At 45.5% G+C, this 21929-nt stretch overlaps 1 protein-coding gene across 2 annotated transcripts in view; it reads right to left on the reverse strand.

Moving 5' to 3' along the window:
- PTPN3 (protein tyrosine phosphatase non-receptor type 3) overlaps nucleotides 1–21929 on the reverse strand; it is a 106963-nt gene that overhangs the window by 44815 nt on the left and 40219 nt on the right. For both annotated transcript variants that reach the window (XM_065879842.1, XM_065879843.1), the window contains 9 exons: nucleotides 20940–21047; nucleotides 20817–20859; nucleotides 19085–19163; nucleotides 14467–14511; nucleotides 11341–11393; nucleotides 5886–6006; nucleotides 4652–4739; nucleotides 1716–1804; nucleotides 499–562 (listed from right to left, as the gene is read on the reverse strand). In XM_065879842.1, the coding sequence (XP_065735914.1) occupies nucleotides 499–562; nucleotides 1716–1804; nucleotides 4652–4739; nucleotides 5886–6006; nucleotides 11341–11393; nucleotides 14467–14511; nucleotides 19085–19163; nucleotides 20817–20859; nucleotides 20940–21047 (690 nt within the window). The remainder of the gene's footprint in view (nucleotides 1–498; nucleotides 563–1715; nucleotides 1805–4651; nucleotides 4740–5885; nucleotides 6007–11340; nucleotides 11394–14466; nucleotides 14512–19084; nucleotides 19164–20816; nucleotides 20860–20939; nucleotides 21048–21929) is intronic.

Below are 21929 nucleotides of genomic sequence, written 5' to 3' on the forward strand. Positions count from 1 at the left end.
ACCAAACTGAGTTATCTGGAGAGCTGCAGACTCCTCCTATGAGACATATACGCGAGGCCACCGTGCATTTTAAACACATCAACGGAAGGAACTGACCTTGCTGACTTTTATTGCTACTCTGCAGTGGGCTCGGCCAGGTGCTTTGACCAATGGCACTTCTATCTAAATCTGATGATTCCCTGAGAACTGGGCATTGTTGCATTCCTGTAACTCAGACTACAGGAGGTTAAGTAACCCGCCCAACTGGTGAGTGGAAGAGCTAGGACCTGAACCCAATGTCTCTGACTGCAAAGCAAGTGACTTCCTCAGCCAGATAAGCAGAGTGAATTACATAGAAGACTGCGGGGCCCACCGGATCCTGATGCCCACTTTCTTTCCACAGTTTGCAATGCTCTTTCTTCCCTGTTACACGTATGACAAATTCCTTCACCTGCTGAAGGACTAAGAGCTGAACTGGCTAAAAACACAAGAACCAAAGCAAGCATAGGTACAACTCACCTGTTTTTGTCGCTGATGTATAAAGAATTTTTTCCTTTTGAAAGAAATTTTTAGAATGTTCACCCTGCAAAAAAAGTAAAACACAACACAAAAGAAGCACATCAGGGAGCAGCCAGGTTGCAGCTGGCGCCTCTCGGCGTGTGTTCTCTAGTCCACGATCATGATGGCTGGGGGCTCTCGGCTTCCTAGACTTTGCTTCAGCGCAGAAAGGATGGTGGCCCCATCACCTCGGCCAAACACTAAGTAGCTGACTGAAGCTGAGTGGCACATCAGGGCCCCTGGTTTATGATGTAGCTCTTAAATAACAAGGACCATGGGCAATGCGCTCTCTGCTGTCAGCTGCTTTTGTGATACTGCAGCTCTGCTAGGGCTGGTGTGTACCTGGGGAAGACAGCTGAGGGCAGTGTGGAGCAGCAGGAGGAGGACACACAGACCTGCGTCCGCATCCCAGCTGCTTCGCAAACTTAACAGACACTTAATAGCCGTGTGTCAAGTAGCCTCTCTATTGTTTGCATAGTAACACAATTATAGTCACCATTAACAGCATTTTTTATACTTAAAGCTTTACAAGCAGCCCCTCTACTAAGCCTTGCAATACTCCTGAAAAGTACGTATCATTATACCCAGCTTTCAGATGAGGAAACTGAGGCTGGGAGACAGCACTTAAGTGCTCAAGATCATTCAAGCCAGGAATGCTTGGAGCCAGGATCTGAGCTTGTGCTCGTAAGTCCTCCACCATGGAGCCCTTCTGAACAGTGGGGACAGCACTGCCTTTCTCAGATTTGTCAGGATTCAAGTCTGCTGGATCCCCCGAGTTTTTAGACCAGAACTGGGCACTTGATAAAACTTCAATTAGTAACTAAGGAACTGCCCTGAAAATACAGCTCCTGCCCAGAGGAAGTTCTCTGAATCCTGGCTAATGTGCCACCCAGGAAGGACTCCTTAACTCCAAAACCTGCCTTGTGTTGTTTTATCCAGGTTTCACACGGTATCCCAAACCATAGGGTGACTGGGGAAGAAGGGGATGCGATAAAAACCAAACTAATTTTCCCAAGTACTGAATCTGGATTAATTGTACAGGTCAGAGGTAAAAACTTGGGAGAAAGTCTCTGTCCCTTCTTTAGAAAGAAAAGTTTAAAATTAGAGGTACCATTACTTTTGTTCAGTATATTTTTAAAGCACGATTCAGAAAATAATTAGAACCGGTTTGCACTTACCAAGGATAGAAACTTGTGCAAATATATTTCCGGTACACAGCGATGCCCACAGAAGCAATTCCAATCATTAGATCTAAACCGTGCAGATCCTGTAAAAAGGAAGAGCTCAGATTCACAGCGTGTTACTGTCATGCTCATGCCCTCCGGTAACTTAAGCACCCACGCTTTTATAAATAGCACTACATGTAAGCTCCAAAAGGAAAATGACAGAAAACAGGCAAAAATCTCCTCTTAACAGATACTTAAGATCCAAGTACTTAGCACCAAATTCTTCTAAGGTGAAAATACACTGCCTGACAGCAACACCTGGGTTCTGCCAGTTTACAAAGTTACCACCAGGCAAGCTCACTCGTTCCACAGAATCACAGAAATGAACATTTGCCTTTACATCTTCAACAATTAGTATCAGACACCATATTGAAATCAGAAAAGCCTCGTCACCCGCACAGCTTTAAACAAATCTCAACTCCCATCACTGAAAAGGCTTTAGCTATTAATATGAAGTGTAGAACTGCTGATTCTAAACCCAATGAAAAATAGAATATGGCTTATAAGTCCAATATAGTCAACATTTATTAAGAGCCCATGTGCTAGGCATTGCCATAGATAATGAAGGTAATAAAAGGAAGGTACAGTGACTACAAGATGTAGGCCATTAAATCCATTTGAGAATGAAAATTTTAAAATAAACAGTGCCTTCCCTTGAGTCATCTATATCCCTACTTACCCAATCAGATACTCGTCATTTTAAAGAAGGGGCAGAGTTACCACTGGATGTGAACCTTAGGTTTGCCACTTACTAGCTGTGTTGGTTTGGGCTACTGGCCTCAGCTTTTCCTTTTGTACAATAAGGACTGTCGAACCCACCTCAAAGAGTCTTATCAAGCTGAACTTAGAGAATATAAGAACGTATTGGCATGCGGTAGGTATAAAAAACGTTCATCCCCTTCACCTCTCAAGAGACAGTGGGACAAATCATTTATGAACAGTGATGTGAACACGGGGAGTGGGAGAAACTGGCCAAAGCGAACACTGCTTATCCCGTTGTGGAAGGTCCAGAGAGTAATCACTATTGAGCACCCAACTGAAATCACATGCTTAAAGCAAAACCAAATCGGCAAGTTGAAAACCAGGGTTGCATTAAACGTGATACTCGGGATCAGAATAGAGGGAACTATTAAGCAGGTGGGACAGAAAATTAGCAAACAAAATAAAACTCAAGTGCAGAATGAGGAAATAAATGAATGCTTTGTGTGGGCCAGTGACGTGGGTCTCAAATCTCCTGGTTCTGTGGCCATCACGGTAGCATGGACAGTCGCTGTTCGCTCAATCCCCGTGCCCATCTCCAAACCTCCCAGCTTGCGGAGCAGGACTGTATGATTAGCTGAGGAACAGCTTCGCTCAACAGTTCATTGGCTGATGAACCACGAGCAGACGTGATGAGTCCCCTCCGGGCCGAATCATTTAAGAGCTGGTGTGCAGCCCTCCGACTTCCTCTTCCCTTGGGACAGGCATGAGGCCACATGTGAAGATGGTGAAGCCACCAGACAGAAGCAGCCCAGGCTGCTGAACTACTGCATGGAGGAGCGCTGCCCTGGAGAGCCACCGGGACCCATACAGCCTTTGAACTACTGAGAAATAAGCTCTGTGATATCAAGTTACTGATTTTCAGGGGGTTTTGGTTGATGCAGCACAGCCAAGGGTAACCCAACTCCCTCTGATACCACGGGGGTGTCAGGCAGACAGGTAATCAACTGGCATCAGGACCTTCATGAGACCCTGGGGGTGGGGGGAGCACAGGTCAACTCAGGCAGATGTAAAGCCCACTTCCCCATTGAAGAAAGGGCTCCACAACGTTCTACCAGACAAAACAGTATTTGCAAGTGGAATAAAAATTAAGTCAAGTCCCAAAGATGATGTTTTGTAAGATCCGTGTCTTTTTCCTACTTTATTACCTATGTTATATCCTGTACACTGCACAGTTAGGGGATTGAAGTAAGAGAAAAGAAATGAAAGTGTTTCTACGAATTGCAAAAATATTATTTAAATGTAAACTTTGGTAATTTTCTCAACTTCCCTGAGCCTCAGTTTTCTCACCTGTAAAATGGGGTGATTAGAACACATTTCCCAAGGCTGCTATAATCTTTAAATGAGACCTTATGGTCACATATGAAAGCATCTGGAACAATGGCTAGTATGGACTAGGTGTTCAACCAATATCTGCTTCCTCTGGATATGATGTGGCCCAATTACAGGTAGAAAATGTAAAGGTCAGATGTCAATTAGACAGTGCTGGGGTCACACACTGAAGCCATTACTTATGTGCTACCTGACCTTTGATAAGTCCCTGAGTATCAGTTTCTCCATCTGTAAAATGGAGGAAATGACAACACTTACCTCATGGCATTACAGGGGGAAATAAGTAGGGACTGTGTCTGGCAGTTAGAAACGGCTCAGCAGATGATAGATATTCCTCAGTTTTATTTAAAAAGTCACAACCAATTCAAAATACTTGATTTTCATAAACATGCCATCATAATAGAAAACTATCATATTTGAGTACATAATTAGCTCTAATTTGAGCAGCACTGAGATTAAATAGTAGAAACCCTGGCTCATTAAAGAGCCACTTGGAAAACGGAACTCGATACATTTTTCACCTCTTTAACCATGAGATGGTCTTACAAAAATTACTTGTTTCTAACCCTTGTGACCCCCCCAAAGTAAAAAGCCTTCAAGTATGACAGCAAACACGAAAAAATCCAAGTGGATAAATAACCAGCAAAACTCAGTATTACTTTATAAACCTTTCAGGTATCTTTAAAAAAAAAAAAAAGGTCTTTTTATTATACTGGAAAAGAGATAGTTTCAAAGAAGCTTTCAGATGTTCAGAAATTAAAAGAACTTTTGAACTCCACCATGCTGAGGGTACCTACCCTACCACTGCGCAGCTCCACTCCATAGAAGTCGAGGGTCCGTGCTATGTTGATAAAGCAAGATTCTGCTTCCGACTGCGTCAGCCCACTGCAAAGGCAGACAGAAGATGCAGAGTTCACCCAGTAAACAGAATCTTAACTCCGATTTTTAAAATTAATAAAAATCTAAAAATATTGATACCATTACTATAAGGTTATTAAATGCCTTATGTTATTCATCTTAAGCAATCAAAACCCAAATGCTAGTAAACCACGTTTTTCTTCTTGTCCACTGAATATGACTTCATCTAGCCCTCTTGTTCCCTATTAAAAACTACCTCACATTTAGTAGGTTCTCAATATTCAGAGATAAAGACCGTCACCTTCTGGAATTCCCACCCTACCTTTTCCAAGTCCCTAAAGTAGTACGTGCTCTTTAGGTCTTTCTGCCTTTATCTATCCTTTAAGCAGCAGCCTCAAACTTCCAAACGTCACTGCACTATTTTAGGATGCTGGCTCCTGCCTGGACAGCAATTCTGGGAGAGGATTGGCAGTGCCTTTTTGAAGGGACACTGGTTGCTTAGGCCTTTGTTTCTATGGCCTTCCTGAGAATGTAAGGTCCCTTGAGACCTGGCCTTCTCGGTCAGGGTGGCCCTTATTTGACCTGGACTGAATGGAGCCACTGCAGCTTTAAGTGAAAGGAGGCAAGGGAAGAGGAGGCCAGAATTGGGCAAATCTGATGGAGTGGAGGCTTGGCCCGAGGCAGCTGCGGAAGGGTGGTGCTCCCTTCTGGAAGGAAGGTGGTTTTTCCAACTGAACCCAGAGAGGACGGGGATTCACCCAGCCTGTCAGCACCTATGTCTGTCTGCCTGTCTATTCAAAACCACCTGAAGGAACGGCTCGTTTCATTAAATATGGGAACCTGTTAAAAGGTTTGCCTGGTAGGGTCAATCTGTGGGGCAGTCAGATTTAAAATGGGCATTTCCTCCAGGAACTAACGGATTTCAATGACATCCTGAAAAAGAACGCAGCAAATTATCCTGAACTCTCATAGGATTTCACACTTTACAGAAATGCTAGTAATGCCAGATATATTTGCCATCATAACAGCTCAAAGGTTCACAAACCCCCGACATCTTGAAAGAGGATTCATAAGCAAAAGCAAGAGAAGACAACATCAAACCCAAAAGGGGACACGAGGTCTGACAGTGCCCGACCTGAGTTCCCAAAGTAGGTCACCCGCCCCTCCTCTCACCTGTGCTGCTCATGGAGCGCCTCCACCTTCGCTAAAAAGTCCTCATTCTGATCCGGTATGAACTGACTATCGGAAAGATAGCCCGGAGGATGAATGGAAGAATCATGGTCTCCAAAATGAGCTATCAAGACAGAATGAGGGGAAAGCACCTTTTCAATGTGGTCTGTATTTACAAGCATCTGTAGCATCAACAGAGAAGATTTCTAAATCAAATGACTCCTTCTCTGTCTCAAGGGCAGGGGCTGGGGAAATCTTTGGTCATGCTTTATAGTCAGTCTCAGAAGGGAAGGAGAGGAGTGAGGTAGTTGCTAAGGTGAATTTCATCCCAAAGTTGAAAAGTCAGATGCAAGGGTATCTTTCTTTACATCTACTCAGCCTGGGGCTCACCCTCCTCAACTGCCACCACACACAAGGGCTGCTCTTTGAGATCTGCGCTGTGATGAAGGGATCTGTGTCCTCCTTACACTGTTCCTTGAGGGCTGGGAGTGGGTCAGACTCATCTTTCGGGCCTTGTGCCCAGGCATGGCACATAGTAGCTGCTCGGGTGTTTGGAACTCACCTGCAGAGAGGCTACTGCAAAGTTCAGTTTTGGAAGGGGAAAAGGGCAGAAAGCCAAGTGACCTACATATACAGACTTGGTCATGGGTGGACCACAGGCCACGAAGGCCAGCCAAATGTGGCTAAGCTGTGAACAGGAGTGTCGAGCACAAGTGTGGCTTACAGGTGAGTTTGTGCATGGTGAAGTGTACGACAATGCATTTACAGGAAGTAATTTAGATGCCCCGACGCTGGGTCCCCGATGAAGAAAGCCCGAGAAAGCCTTAGAATCACCTCATCCAAACTCTGCATGTTGAAGGAGAACGTGAGGTCCAGAGATGAGAAGGGACCTACCCCTACCACAGAGCTATTTTTCAGCAGTCAAGACCAGAACCTGGCTAGCGCTCCCACCATTCTACCAGCCTGCCTGCCACGCCTGTGGGCTACTGCTGGCCATTTGCGGATGACAGTGGTCATGTCCGCAGACGACAACCAAATGCTGCAAATGACCTTCTTGAGCCTCAAGGCAGAGTCCTGTTAAATTTTACACTGTTGGTTGCATCAGCTCATGGAGATCTTCTTGGATCTTGACTTGGTCATCCATCATATTAACGAATAGTCCTAACCCTTGTGCCTTTCTGCAAACATGAACAGCACGGTTCTCTTTCTAGTCAAGTCGCTGACAAATGTCTGAACTTAACACAAGACCCCCAGTGAACCTCCCTGTAGTGTGGTTGTCCCTGGAAACCTTAAGTCGGCTACTCTGCAATGAGCTGTGTTAACCACTAGGGGGAAACAAAGTTAAATAGTCTTTGGAAACCATCTGCAAAGCACAGGGTGGTTTCCACGTTGTATTGAATGACCAATGACATCATCCCACTAGATGCTCTTGATAACCTAGCGACAGGCCTTACTTTTATCCCCATTAAGCAGATAAGGAAATGGAGACTCAAGGAAGGAACCTGCCCACTGCCGCTCAGGCTGGTAACTTGGAGCCTAGAGCCTGATCACAGTTCATCTTCTTTATCTACTTACCATACAACACGCCCTGAACTCCAGAGTAACACGCTTTTCTGTTTGTGGGGAAGCAACACATGAGAAAGCTAATTATAGCAGAAAGAAAAGGAAATAAACACTTATGTGCGAAATACCTTGTCTTTTAAGTCCCACACATTCTTCTGGCTAATATTTTATATCTTGCAGGACAGAGTGTATGTCTCAGGTACTCAAATGTATGGCATATCAAGCTGTTCTGTTGGGAAAGCCCTTATTTGCTATTCATCTAACTCCAACTTGATCTTGGAGGCTCTTCTTAAGGGGTCATCGCTAGGAAGCTTTTCTACACTACCTCCCCCTGCACCCTCCTTCCCCCTCCAAGGAGAACAAAGTGCATCCTCTGTGCTCATCCTCACTGCCAGCATCAGTTGGTCCATATCTGCCTGCCTACCAGGCTGCAGACCCTTTGCAGAGAGCAGCTGTGCTCTATCTGTGCAACCTGAGGCTACTGCAGAATCCACACGTGGCAGACGCTCAGAGGCCATTATAGAACAAATATGTATTTTCAAAAACTTCATTCCTGGGGACTTCCCTGGTGGCGCAGTGATTAAGAATCTGCCTGCAAATGCAGGGGACACGGGTTCGAGCCCTGGTCTGGGAAGATCCCACATGCTGCGGAGCAACTAAGTCCGTGCGCCACAACTACTGAGCCTGCGCCACAACTACTGAAGCCCACACGACTAGAGCCCGTGCTCCGCAACAAAGAGAAGCCACCTCGATAAAAAGCCCGCGCACCTCAACGAAGAGTAGCCCCCACTCGCCACAACTGGAGAAAGCCCGCGTGCAGCAACAAAAGACCCAACGCAGCCAAAAACAATAAAAACAACTTCACTCTTGGGACTTCCCTGATGGCACAGTGGTTAAGAGTCCGCCTGCCAATGCAGGGGACACGGGTTTGATTCCTGGTCTGGGAAGATCCCACTATGCCGTGGAGCAACTAAGTCCGCGCACCACAACTACTGAAGCCCACGTGCCTCGAGCCCGTGCTCCACAACAAAGAGAAGCCACCGCAATGAGAAGCCCGCGCACCGCAACGAAGAGTAGCCCCCGCTCGCCGCAACTAGAGAAAGCCCACACGCAGCAATGAAGACTCAACACAGCCAAAGATAACTAATAAATAAATAAATTTATTTTTAAAAAACCCTTCATTCTTTGACCCTCATAGACCCTTGACAGGTCACCAGCAATCTTCCACCATCAAGTGCTTTCAGGTTCTTTACCCACAGATCACTTTACTTTTTATCTGGTAAGAAAATTTGCTTTGTTTTGGCTTCACTGGCTACTGGTAGGCTTGTCTTCATATCAGATGTCCCTCTGGGACAATGTGGCAAACCGTATCAGATAAAATTTAGGCTCACTCTTATTTTTCTTTTTTTTTTTTTACTTTTTGGCCACGCCCTGGGGCATGTGGGCTCTTAGTTCCCTGACCATGGATCAAACCACCACCCCCTGCATCGGAAGCACGGCGTCTTAACCACTGGACCGCCAGGGAAGTCCCTAGGCTTAATCTTTGATCCAGCTATTTCACATCCAAGAATTAATCTTGTAGAAATATATGCACAGAAGTATGGAAAAGTGTGTGTAGGTATATGTTTGAGGGTGGAGGAATAAGAAACTTCTACTTAAAACTGCTCGCCTGACAACCTATGATATTATTAGCATGACAGTCACGCTAACGTTTCTACTGCAGCTAGTCTGGACTTTTTAGGTGCTCATAACTTCCTTTAGCCCCCATTCTATCAGTCCTTTGCAGAGGGAAACCTGACTATTGAAGCTTAGGAATTTTATTTGGTACTCTAAATAGTTTGTTTACAACAGGCCGTTCTTTAGACAGCTTTCTTCTGGGCACAAAATATAGTACGAGTTAAACAACACTTGCCACGAGCCAGGCATATTCTAAGAGCTTTAAGTATATTTCATCTTCACTCAAACCTATGATTAGATATTATTATCACCTCCACTTGACCGATGAAGCTGAGGCCTGAAGAGGCTCAAGGTCAGGTAGGTATAGTGGAAGAGACAAGACCCAGGTACTATGGCTTCAGCCTGTGCTCTCACTGACTCAGTTAACAGCGATGGTCCACTAAAGAGTTTCTACTGATCACCTTCGGAGGTGATACTTGAACCAAGCGGTCATATTCCAAGTTGTCATAATCGCCATCATCACCTCCATCTTACATGTGAAAAAACTGAGATTCAGAGAGGTAACACCATGTTAGAAGCAGATGGAGAGCCAGATTTAAATGGAGTTTGCATCCAAAGCTATGTCCTTTCTAGTGTTCCTGGCCTTCAAACCTGAAGCTTTAGATGTGAGCACAAAACTTGCTCTGAGATGTAGGAAAACTCACTCTCCTCAGCTGATCAGCCTGGCAGAGATGGAGTCCACTGGGTCTAGTGACTACTAAGAATACAGTTGACTGGTGACCGTGCCATTTCCTATATGGATGCGACATGGCCGGGTCTGTTCCAGATGTATTATAGGAAGAGGGGAACTTTCAGATCCACCCAAGCTCGTCACTGTGCCATCTCTTCTGAGTCTCCCACTGGGGAGAAGGAGATGTAGGTTATATGGGGAGATGAACTCTGGGTCTTGTCTTACTAGTGAGCAGGGCCACTGCTAAAGGTCTCTCTTCTGCTTCCTGGTATCATGCAGCCACCTTGCCCTTCACCTCTCCCACGTCTGTTCTTTGCTCCTGGGGAACAGGCAGGCTTAAGGCCACATCAGGAATCCCTGTCAGCATTCTCTTGCTATTTTGCCTCTTCTGAGACCAAAGCAGAGGGAGGAGTTCAGCCAGTGCCTGCCAAGACCAGTCCATCCAGCTCTCTTAACTCCCCACCATGCAGTCGGCCAAGAGGGGAACGAGCCCAGGTGGCGTGGGGCTCACAGGAAGTCTCGAGCAGCTCTGCACGAGTTCTAGTTGGTTACTGCGCTGGCCTCACACAGCTAGTTAACTATAAAGTGGTATTTTACCTTCCATCTGGCTATGCACCCTGTCCTCGTACACATCCGGCATCTACCATGGGGCCTCACGTGGAACATATTCTAATAATATTTTGGTGACTGAAGAAGTGGATTCTTACTTCAGCATAAACAGGCCTTGATGGAAAATTCCATCTGGACTTTCCATCCCACGTGGCAGCCACTAGCCACACAGACCTATTGAGCACTTGAAATGTGGCTAGTCCAAGTTGAGATGTGCTGGAAGTGTAAAATCTGGACTGGTTTTCAAAGACTTAGTATGAAAACAATGTAAAATATCAAAATTTTTACATACTAATATTTTAGATATATTAATACAATGTATTTCATTTTACTTTAACATGGCTACCAGAAAGCTTAAAGTTACACATGAAGCTCCCATCGTATTTCTATTGGGCACTGCTGCTCCAGGCCAATATATAAGCCGTCGCTCTACTGAAACTAAAAATAAACTTCTAGAATCCCAGCAGTGTTTCAGAGGAGCACCAAGCAAGTAGCAGGAGTGACCTCCAGCAAATTCCTGAACCTGTCCGGGTCTTAGTTTCCACATCTGTAAGAAGTGACTGGTAGAAGTATCTGCCCCACCGGGATTTTGTTATAGAGTCAAATCCAATTGTGAGCGGAGGCTCTGGAAAATGTAACGTGCGATAGGTATCTTCTGTTTTCTGGGCTCCTCTGGGAGGAAACCCCACTTTCCCTAATCCAACATCCCTGAGCTGGAGGAGAGCCTAAGTCAGGTTGAAAGTGGAAATATCTAGACAGCCAGAGATACCAACAGGATTCCTGGGGAAGGGACTCGGTCAAACAGGATAGGCCAGTGAGTTTCTCAATATACCAGTAAGAACAAGGTGTCCATCTGCGAAATGCTCCTTTGTGACTTACACTGTACTGCGTAGGACGCTAGAACCACCGCGGAGTTAAGAGGGCAGGTTAACCTGTCAGAAGAAAAACATATTAGGAAAGTCACCAGAACCCACGACAGCCCAAAACACTTATTGATTATCGGTAATACATGTCTTTTTCTTGGATTAACCATTTAAAAAAATCGTGAATAATAACAAAGAATTTTAGGATACTCAATCTCAAAAAGATGGAAGTAACACACTAAAGAGTCTTTGAAATTAAAAGAGAATTTTTCCATGTTTAAAATAATATATATTAATACAAATACCATGAGGCTAAAGGTTTAATGTTGGCCAGGGTTTGGCTGGTCAAGAAAGGTCAGGCTCATATCACTAAGAGAAAAAGTGAGAAAAGTGTACTCTTAGATCGATGGGCAGCCAGCCTTTGTCTCTTTTTGGTAAAGACGTGAGACTTCTCATAGGGCTAACTGAATTCCTGAGTTCTGCTGACTCTGATTCTTGATTACCTGCTTTCTAGAAGGATGACATCCTCTTAGAAGGGAAAAACAGAAAAGTATTCTGAATTTTAAAACTCCTGTGAGCTTTGAATTACTTAATTAGTTACAATAACTTAAGATTCCTAAATCTATTCACCTTCCTGAAACTTCCCATCTAGAGGGAATGGTCTGCTACCCCTCAGTTTTCCTGCCATCCACTAGAAATCCATGAACCCAAGGTTGGACTTGTTCTCCTTCTTTCCTCTTAAGCTCACTGCCCTCCCAAACACCCTGTTTCAGCCAATGACGCCATCTCTGTCATAGTCCAAATCATCCTGGTTGCTCCCTTCTCTCCATTGAGCTACAGATTTCACGGTCTGCCTAGGAGCTCAGCCAGCAGATCTGGGGCAGGAATCACTGCCAGGTGGAGGAACACATGAACAGAAGCAGGAGTGAGAGCTTGCAGGGTTGGGGGGGGACCCAGATTTTAAAAGCATTCTTCCCAGCAACCTTGTGGAAAGTGGAGAAAACATGCAGTTTCCATGGCAGCCCATGAAGTTCCCAAGATATGAGTCACCCCCAGCTCTCTGACTAATCTGGTTGGCTCACCAGCGTTTCCCTTCTGGTCAGCTGTGCTGTGTGCTGGTCCTGAAGCTGCATATAAATATGAAGGTAGCCTTCCCTATCTGAGGGGCCCCATCTTTCAAGTAACCATGTGTTCTTGCTAGAACTTCTAAATGCAGATATGTCTAGGGATGCTTGCTATATATTCGATCATCTGGAGACCCAGAGAGCCCAAAGGAGGAGCAAACATCAGCATTCACTTTCCTACCAAGATGGGCTTCAATGAAATCTAAGCCGGTGTCCTTGCTACAGGAAGAGCAGGTGAATGGGATTCAGGGAAAAGCTTAGGAGAGTGGCTAAGGGGGTTCAGTCTAGATGGAAGAAACAATCCTATGAGTAAGTCAGGAAGAACAACATTTCCAAAGAATGGTGTGAATAAAAAACTAAAGAACACCATGTTCTTTGACAGATTTCTTCCTTACTCTCCAGGCTTTAGGGTCTCCATCTGTCAGACAAGATCACCTATCTCTTCAGGGAGGAGGGGATGAACAAGACCTTTCAAACTCGGGAGAAACGCTAACTAGATCCACTGAATCTGTCAAGAGATCCACGGCTACTAAGGGCTGGATGCCACCCTGACAGCCCACCACCCCCAGAGAGATGAGGGTCACCTGCAGGCCTGACAAGGATGTCAGGGATCTAAGCCAGGACGTGGCCCTCAACAGGTTTCTACTGATTCACACAGAACAAGGGGCATAAGGAAAAATGAAGACGACCAATTTCTAATACTTGGAGAGCTAGACTGGAAGCTCCCGAGGTAGGGGTAGTGGGCCCAGCCTCACTGGACCAGCACAGTCAGTGCCCATCTCGTAACACGTGCTATTTGCAAAATACGTGTGGGGAAAACAAGTCAGTGTGTAGAAAAGAAAGACACAACTAGTTCTATCACCACAGAAGGCAGCCTGGACCCAGGACAGGGGTGGGTAATTTCAACCTAGAGTTACCCTGAAATATAAGAAGGCTGCCTCAGGAAAGCCCCTCATCCTCTTCCAGCCTGTTTTATAGATTCTGTTCCTGCCAAATCCCTCCTGCTTAAAACCCTCAACAGTGCTCCTCTGCCTGGTGGATCCAAGACGCAGGTCTCTGTTTGACAGGAAGAGCCCTCTCTCTCTCTGTTCTGCTGTAGGCCCCCAGCATGTGGCCTCCAATTGGGACTGTTGAGGGGGGAGGCGATGTCCTCTCTGCCCAGTGAGATTTAACTCCTCACTTCTCCACCAACCCCAACTCATCACAGCAATCCACACTCTTCACAAAGCTCAGGCCGGCATCTCCTTCTCCTGAAACCTATGATGGCTGTGGTCTCCACCGCCCATATTGGTCCCAATTGCTTCACGAGCTCCTGTCTCATTTCCCCAACCAGACTGCCAGGTCCCTCATGGAAGCACAGTGGAGGCTTCTGAAGACCCTCCTCTGTAGAAGGAAAGAGGGGGTGGGGGGGCATGAGAGTAAGACGAGGCTGTTCCCACCCGTTTACCTGCTGCACTGTCTCCTGTGGGTCAAGAAAAGACTCTGGATTTGGAGAAGGTGGCTCAGGGACCACTGACTTGGAATTTCTCCTCCCTTCCTGAGCCTCTCAGATACTTTGCAGCCACGGAGATGGTCCTCATGCACAAGAAGTGCTGAAGCACGGACGGATGCTCCTGTCTTCCAGCCAAGTTCCCCAGAGAGAAAACGAGTCACCTCTGGGTACTAAGGGGCTCAGAGGGGACCTAAATTGGGCTTGATCTGCTTTCCTGGACGAGGCCCATTTTACATTCGGGATCTCTCCTTCCCTCCCTTTAAAGTTTCTCAGGTCTTTACCAGAAAGATAACTGTACCTTCTGTAATAAAATTGAAACAGCATGAAATGAGGTTTGTCAATCCTCAGCTTCTCCAAATCCAGACCAAGCTAGAAACAGATGTCCCAAGCAGGATGCTGCTTTCAACATCCATTCTTTGTTTACATTTAATTTGTTACCAGAAATGTAGGCTCATTCGATTAAACCCAGGAATTTCAGTAGTCTGGGGCGACTGACAGGAAAAGAAGAATGCGAAAGTCTCATTACCTTCCTTCACAAATATCCATCTTCAGTTGTAAGAAATACAAATGCCTATGAAATAATTGTTTGCATTAATTCACAACACTCAAATTAAAATAAGGCAAAGAAACAATGATGAGTCAAGGACAAGACCTGCACATGTGAAAAACAAAACACACGAAGACATATTTTTGTCTCAAGTATCAGGCGCCGTTTAGTACACTGCAAAGCTACGCCCCTTCTGTAATAATGGCTCGTGAGGCTGCTTTAGTCTCAATGGGTAGTGGCGGGGGGCATTTCCAGCCGGCCTCCCGCCCGCACATGCTGTCTTGGGATGGCTGAGCAAGGATGGACGGGGTGAGAGCAGCCCAAACAACCAGCTGCTGCTGCTGCCAATGAGCGCCCCCAGCCTGGACCTTCCCAGTCAAACTCGGGGTAGCTGAGGGCACCAGGACCCACAGGCAGCCCCCCGCACACTGAGGGGCTGCTGTTCTGAACATCTGCACACCTATGTTCCCTCAGTGTGAACTTACTGAGAGGTGGAGCGTCTAGGAAGACACCTCCTTGGCTGGGGTGCAAACACCCAGCTGGGCTCTTTCCTGTGTCCCAGGAACTGTGGGTGCCGGAGCAAAAGCACAGACATCAGTCATCTACAGGCTGCCAGGCCTCCCGGGTGAATCCTGCACTTGTCTGTGAGTTCCCGGCAATGTCGCTTCAAAACCCGGGACTTGATTTGTGGGCAGAACTTGGTAAGTTCTTGGCTAGTCACAGGACCCTCCATCCAGGGAGCAGGAATCACAAGGCATCAACAGTGCTGTGCAGGCCGGGAAGGGCCCTGGAGACCGTTATATTTAGGGACACGGCATACATGTGACACTTGACCTCTGGCTCCCACTCTCTGTTAAAAGCCTGGATTCACACGAGATAGACATTCCAGCATCTGGCCAAGATGACAAAAGGGAAAATTCTTGAAATCCAATACAGATGCAGCAGAAGTGTTCAGGGCCAGGAGAGAGAATTTCGGCAATTTAAACAAACCAGTCTCAATATTCCTTCTAATTTCTATGTTTAAAGGTTAAGGGCGCCAGTGTTTTGAGATGTGAATGCGTCACATGGTATTACAACCCTGTATTTGCACAGTTCTGGGCTGTGTGTGGTACTTCATAACTTATCGCCTCATTTCAGCCTCGCAAGAACTCTGCGGTGGGTACCGCTACCTCCATTTTTTACTGATGAGGATACGGATGCCGTATGGGTTATGTGGGGTCAGTTATGTCTTATTTCAAGCTGGACACGCATGCTATGAAAACAATCTGATTATGCTACAAATTTCTTATGCGTCTAATGACTAAAAAGCTTAGGATCCATCTCCTAACTCTGATATTACTTTGACTGTAATTATCACCAACTACTCCTACCGTGTTGAATGCCAGAGCATCGAGAGATGGTGTGACATACATTTGCTGATTCTCTCTTATTCCAATTTGGAATCTCTACCTTTTCCACCTAGGAGAACACAATTGGTCCTTTCTAGTTTGTTCCTATATTTATCCAAGCTGAAATTCAACTGGAATTAAGTGTTCTCTCCTCCTATAATGCTACTGAGAGAAAGAAGAGAAGGAACAGAATTACAGATAATCCAGTGGTAAATCTGGACTTTCACTGACAAGCACAGCTAAGTGGAAGGTCTTCCTCGGGATGTAAAGGAGAACGGGAGCCTAGAGACCCCTGTTCATCAAATGCTACTTTGTCATATATTCAGCAACGTTTCTGAGTCAACCCCAGGACATCATACACAAAGAGATCAGAATAGTGGAATGATGCCCAAACTTAGGAGACCTCCTAGGAATCCTGAGAGAGCCTGATTCTGAGACTGTCCGTATATGAAAGTCTGTTTAAAACGGTCTAAATTTATCAGAAACAGCCACTGTGGAGGCTCATAATCAAGGAGACGGTTAGCAGTTAGAATAAAGGAAGTCATTTAAAAGAGATGCTTGTGTGTCCTGACTTCAGAAATGTTAACGCTCATTTCTGGAGTGCACCCCAATCCACGACCTCAACTTCAGAGAAAAGCAATAAACGCCTCCCTGCCTAGATCCTTAGTAAACAAACAGCGAAGAGCAAACACCACCTCTATACTCCTCCTTTGACCCTTGAGAGCGAACTTTCTTTAAAGGGGAACTTATTTTTGCAAAGGCTACAGAGCTGGGGCTTAAAAAAGATACGATGTATAATACTGTACATCAACCATACCGCAAAAAAAAAAAAAAAAAAAAAAAAGACACTAAGTGCCAGGAATATAGGCAAAACTCTTCATTAAAGTAAAAACAATATTTTTTTGAATTAATGGTGGAAACCTGGCCCAGCCTAAGAAGAAGATCTGAAGGTCCTGGCTACTCCCCAGCTCTGTAGGAGCCACAGGGGTGGCTGCTGCCATGACTCCTGCTGTGTTAAGAGAAATCTGTTACCCACATCCCGGGAGGTGACAGCTACACTCACTCTACTCCACACTGCGGGGACCACCCACCTTACCGTAGGAGGTTGAGCAGTGGGGTTGAGTGTCAGTCTGGAACTAGTGACTTTTAGGAGGGACACGGACAAACCGGATTTTATCTGGAACTTAGGTAAGAACAAAATTTAGTCTATTACTTGTCTTCAGACAAAATCCGCCTCTCTGTAGTCTCCACCCGCTGGCCGTAATGCTACCACGGAGCACATCTAATTCCCCCTTTCCCATGACAGCACTTGAAAGATCTGAAAGCAGCCCTCATTTCTCCGAGCCTTCTCTCCATCCTGACCTCCCTACCTTTCCTCAGATGTCCCTCAAATGACAGGGAGGCTCAGCAGAAAGAAGCTTTCCTGTGGGGTATGGAAGTAGCGTCCAACGACCGAGAGGGGCCCTGGAGAAGGGCTCCCGGGTTAGGCTGGTGTGAGTGATCCCTTCACTAAGGTACTCTGGCAGCCGCAACCCTAGGGCTGCAGCATCTCAGGGAGGACACAGGGCAATGAGGGACGACCACTGGTTTAGGCAGTGCAGGTCACACTTGGGGTGGGAACCCTTCGGTAGGTAATAAAATCAATTTAATGAGCCTCAAGTGACATTTTAAAAGAAGAAAATAGAAAACTTAAGAGTGCTTTGCAGTTACTATCGTTTCATGAAATGTCTGCTTCAGTAATTTACATGTATCTGTGTAATGCATTACAAAGCAAAATATATTTTTTATTGTGGGGTTATGATTACAAAAAGAACACCACTGGTTAAAAACACACACACACACACACACACATATAAAATCCATCATGACATTTTTTAAAGCATCCCTTGAAGAGAATTTGATATTCAGTAGTAGCCTGAATATTTCCAGTAGGAAAATCCTGGTGGGGTCATTTCAAACATATTCTCATAGATCATGTCACCACTCTGCATCCACCGGCTTATGAGTTGACCTGTTGAGTTGAGTGTCCTACACTCCCCCTTAGTCCACCAGCATGAAAAGCTGTTATGAGGAAAACTCAAGGCATCACGTGTATGTCCTGTGGTTACCCAATGAGTCATGCAGGACATCTTATACCCGCTTAAAATTTAACCTAATAGTAAACACAAGTCAAATCTCCAACGTCTTCTATTGTAGAGGGAAGAGGTGTACAAAGAAGACAAAATAGTAATAGACTAATATTTGGCCTTTAAACACATTAAAAGTTAAAATGTGATCATGTGATTACCATTTTTTTTAAAAAAAGGAAAAAACGAAAGAGCACTTTATGTCCAAGTTAACGTCTCCTCCTTGGTGACGGTCTCATGGCCACAATGGGCACAGGATAGGATTCAATAATCCTGAACATTCATTGCTTTTTTTCCTGGTGGAAGAGTTTCCCTCCCTAAGAAAAACAAACGTTTCAATAATAGAAGGGCTGGCTGTTGCCCTGGGGGGAGGGGAAGGAGAGGCCCAGGGGAGCTTGCAGAGTCCATGTTCAAACAGCAACAACTTTCCTGTACCTGCCCCTCCACTCCAAACACGGGTCCCCATCCAGAAAACCCACGTGCCAGCTCAACACCAGGGCCAGGACCTGCGCCAAGCCTGGAGGGGTAAACAAGTCTCACAGCCCTCTGGCCCTTATCTGTTTCACGGATTGCCTGAACCACAGATTCACGGAGGCGGAGGAGAGACACTGACCTGGCCTCCTCTCCTTTGCAGCTCCTACCAACAGGGGATCTGATAGAAAGTTCTCAGTTCAGAGACCTCTCGTTCTCCTAAAGAGCTCAATCCTAGCCCCTCAGAGACACTGCGCTGTTTGACAGGTAGATGACTGTTTTACAAACTTCCTGGTTGCAGGAGCAGAAAATAACTGCGTTCTCTGAACACAGGTGCTCAACATGCAGGGGCAGCTGGACGGAAGGGGAAGGTAGGAGGTGGTGGATGGGAGCGTGCTGGGAACGGCACCAAATCAGGAGGCTCGAGATGAAAATGAACTCGCCGATTAAAATTTCAATACATGTACCCCCCAAGTTTTACTGGGATCGTAACTGTTGGTGCAGTTATACCCAAGTGAAGTATCTGGCCACAGTGATAAATTAAAGAGCACATTTTCAGTCGTTACTCATTTTTATATACTAAATAGAAAACTTAAAAAAAAATGTTATTACCTGGTTTGTTCTTGCTGCAGTGTGTTGGGATCAGGTATAAAAAATCTTACTCGAAAATGCAGGGTACAGGGGATACCTCCTACAACATTTTTCAAAAACAAATTAAATTTTCCCTTTAAAAAAGTCAGTGAATGTAAGCGGCTACTCTCCCATAAGTGACGCATCTTTCACTAGACCACAGCTTTTTCCATCAATAAAAGGACTAATTTCAAAAAAGGAGTGCATAAGTTAGTTAAGTGTTCAGAAATCTCCAAGTCTACAAGAAGTAAAATATTTTTGCAACATCATCATAAAACGAGGAATAATCTAATTCCTATTACATGTTTAACTTAGGGATGTGTTCAAACAATGCACTCCATTATCTGTATTAGGAACTTTAAAAATCCTTAAATCAATAGATTATACAAAACTCACAAAGAAGTTATCTCCCACATATATAATGATTGCATACTTTTCAAATGTTTTCACGAACCCTCTTGAATTTAAATACCGCCATGGCTATAAGTAAGCTAGGCTGCTGTCGACTGCACTGTGTAACAGATTAGCCACCAGGCTTGGAGATGTGACTTGCCTTGGGTCACACAGCCAATGATAACACCAGACTTATAGCACTGAGTCTTTTGATTCTGCATTTTAAAATCATTTTTATACTGCAAAATATTTCATGCTTTTAATGCAAAGTGAATTCTAAAAATGATTAATACAGTAGCAAATATTACACAGCTAATATACTCAAATACGGCTTTCTGCAACAACGCCAAGAGTCCATTTGCTTGCAAGGATAAAATTAGCCCATTTCTTTTGCTGGATGTGGCAACAGGAGAAGATCAGATTGTGTTGCTAAGATCCCATGCTCTTCTTCACATCAATTTCTCTCCCCTCCATCACTCAGTATATATTCACAGGCCCTTTCCAGCACTTTCTGGCTCTGTGAAACTCAAGCTTTTCCCACCCTGCCTCCCTCGCTGATCTCCTCTACATTAGTTCATTATGGGCTCCACCCTCCCTTCTCAGTAGTACCCTCTGCCTTTATCTCTGGATTGTATCAAAGACTCTAATGGTGTGTGTGCACCTATGAACGTACCTGTGTACAGGTACCTGGGTACCTGTGGGTGGTTCTGTAACTCTGGGTGCATGTGAGGCTCTGCATGTCGGCCAGGTTTGGGGCATAAGGTGCATAAAGGGGAACAGAGAGCGTAATGTTGGAAAACCAGGTGAAGGGCGCAGTGAGGTGTGGTTCGAAAACCCACCTAACTGGGAATTAACCTACAGCACGGGGATACACTCACGTGTTATGTCTGTGACACTATTTACCCATGCCTTTGTTTCCTGTGAATGGAACTGTGCTGTTGAAAAGGACTGTGTGTGTGTGTGTGTGTGTGTGTGTGTGTGTGTGTGTCTCTTCCATCCTGGCTCTCACACTGGGCTGAAAAAGGCCATCCTTCTTCCCCTTTCTTCCCTATAAAATGAAATGTGGAATTCCTTTGCTCTTAGCTGTCTTCTTTCACCTTTCCCTTTCTTGCCCATATTTGGTGAGGACCCTTGGGGGCTGATCTGGAAGCATCTCTGCTAACTCAGAAGTCAGACAGGGAGAAGTCAGCTTACTCACGTCTCTTGGACCACCTGGAATCCAGGTACCAGATGTTACAGGTACGCTGAGGATTGGAGGAGAGAAATGGGCCACGATACACTAATACCTAGTGTTCAACCGACATGGGAAGGTCACACCCACCTTTTAACTGCTTCCTGATGGGTTTGCTTGCTTCAAGCCATCTCTGTTGGGTAAGAAAACATAAGATATAAAACCAAACGCGGGGGGGGGGGGCCCAGCACGTCTTCAAGGGAGGGTACTCACAGGAGGGTCCACTGAGTCATCACTGTGCTGCAAACCAAAATACTCCTTTTCCGTCACGCCCAAGTAGTTGTAAGCCATATCCAGGAGAACTTGACCAGTATCTTGTTTCTAGGGGAAAAAAATGTCCAGTGGGCAAAATTTTAAAACAAATTAAGAACTGGTGTTTAAAAGTCTTTATTGCAGGCAAGAAGGTGTTAAAACACGCAGAGAGATTTCATGCACACAGGTACCCTACAATAAGAAATATTAATAAGAATTTAATAAATTCCAAATTAAGAAGCCCCACGGAACATATGGAAAGTAGGGCTAAGATAAATATGGTTTAAGAGAATGAGATAAATTTAATTTTCTAAGATTTCTTCCTTCCTCTTAGCTGAGATTCCCAAATGATCATGTCTAAATTGGAAAACTCAGGTATCCCAATGACAGTAAACTCTCCGTGACCTACCCAAGGATTATCCACAGCAAAATGTTAATCCTCAGCGCCATGCAAGTATACATAGGGAGGAAAACTCTACTAACAGCATGAAGGAAGACAGCTAAGAATATGCAAATGCCATTGGAAATACCCTCCAAGAGATCTGGCAAGGGACACTGGAGGATTATCTGCTTCCCTACTCCCCGGCATCCGAGGTGAGAAGCCAGTGGAGACTTTCAACCACACTTCACGTCCAGAGCAGGACTCAGACACCTTAGCCACTCAGTGTTTTCAGACCGGGCACAGTGCTGGGCGTGGGGACAGAGCCATAACACATGTCCCTTTCCTGCCCTCCTGGAGAGGCCAGCCGTGCAAGCCGCGACCATAACCCGGTGTGTCAAGTGCCAAAGAACACTTGGGGCACAGTGAACACACACAGGACAACACAAGTGGGTGACTCAACCTGGGGACAAGGGAAAGCAGTCCCTGACCTGGTTCTGGGAGGCTGACAGGGCTGAGTGCCACGCCCTCCCTCCAGGCGCAGGAGCTAAGAAAAGGCATCAAGCGGACGG

Source organism: Phocoena phocoena, chromosome 6 (genome assembly GCF_963924675.1).
Source record: "Phocoena phocoena chromosome 6, mPhoPho1.1, whole genome shotgun sequence".
Taxonomy (NCBI): domain Eukaryota; kingdom Metazoa; phylum Chordata; class Mammalia; order Artiodactyla; family Phocoenidae; genus Phocoena; species Phocoena phocoena.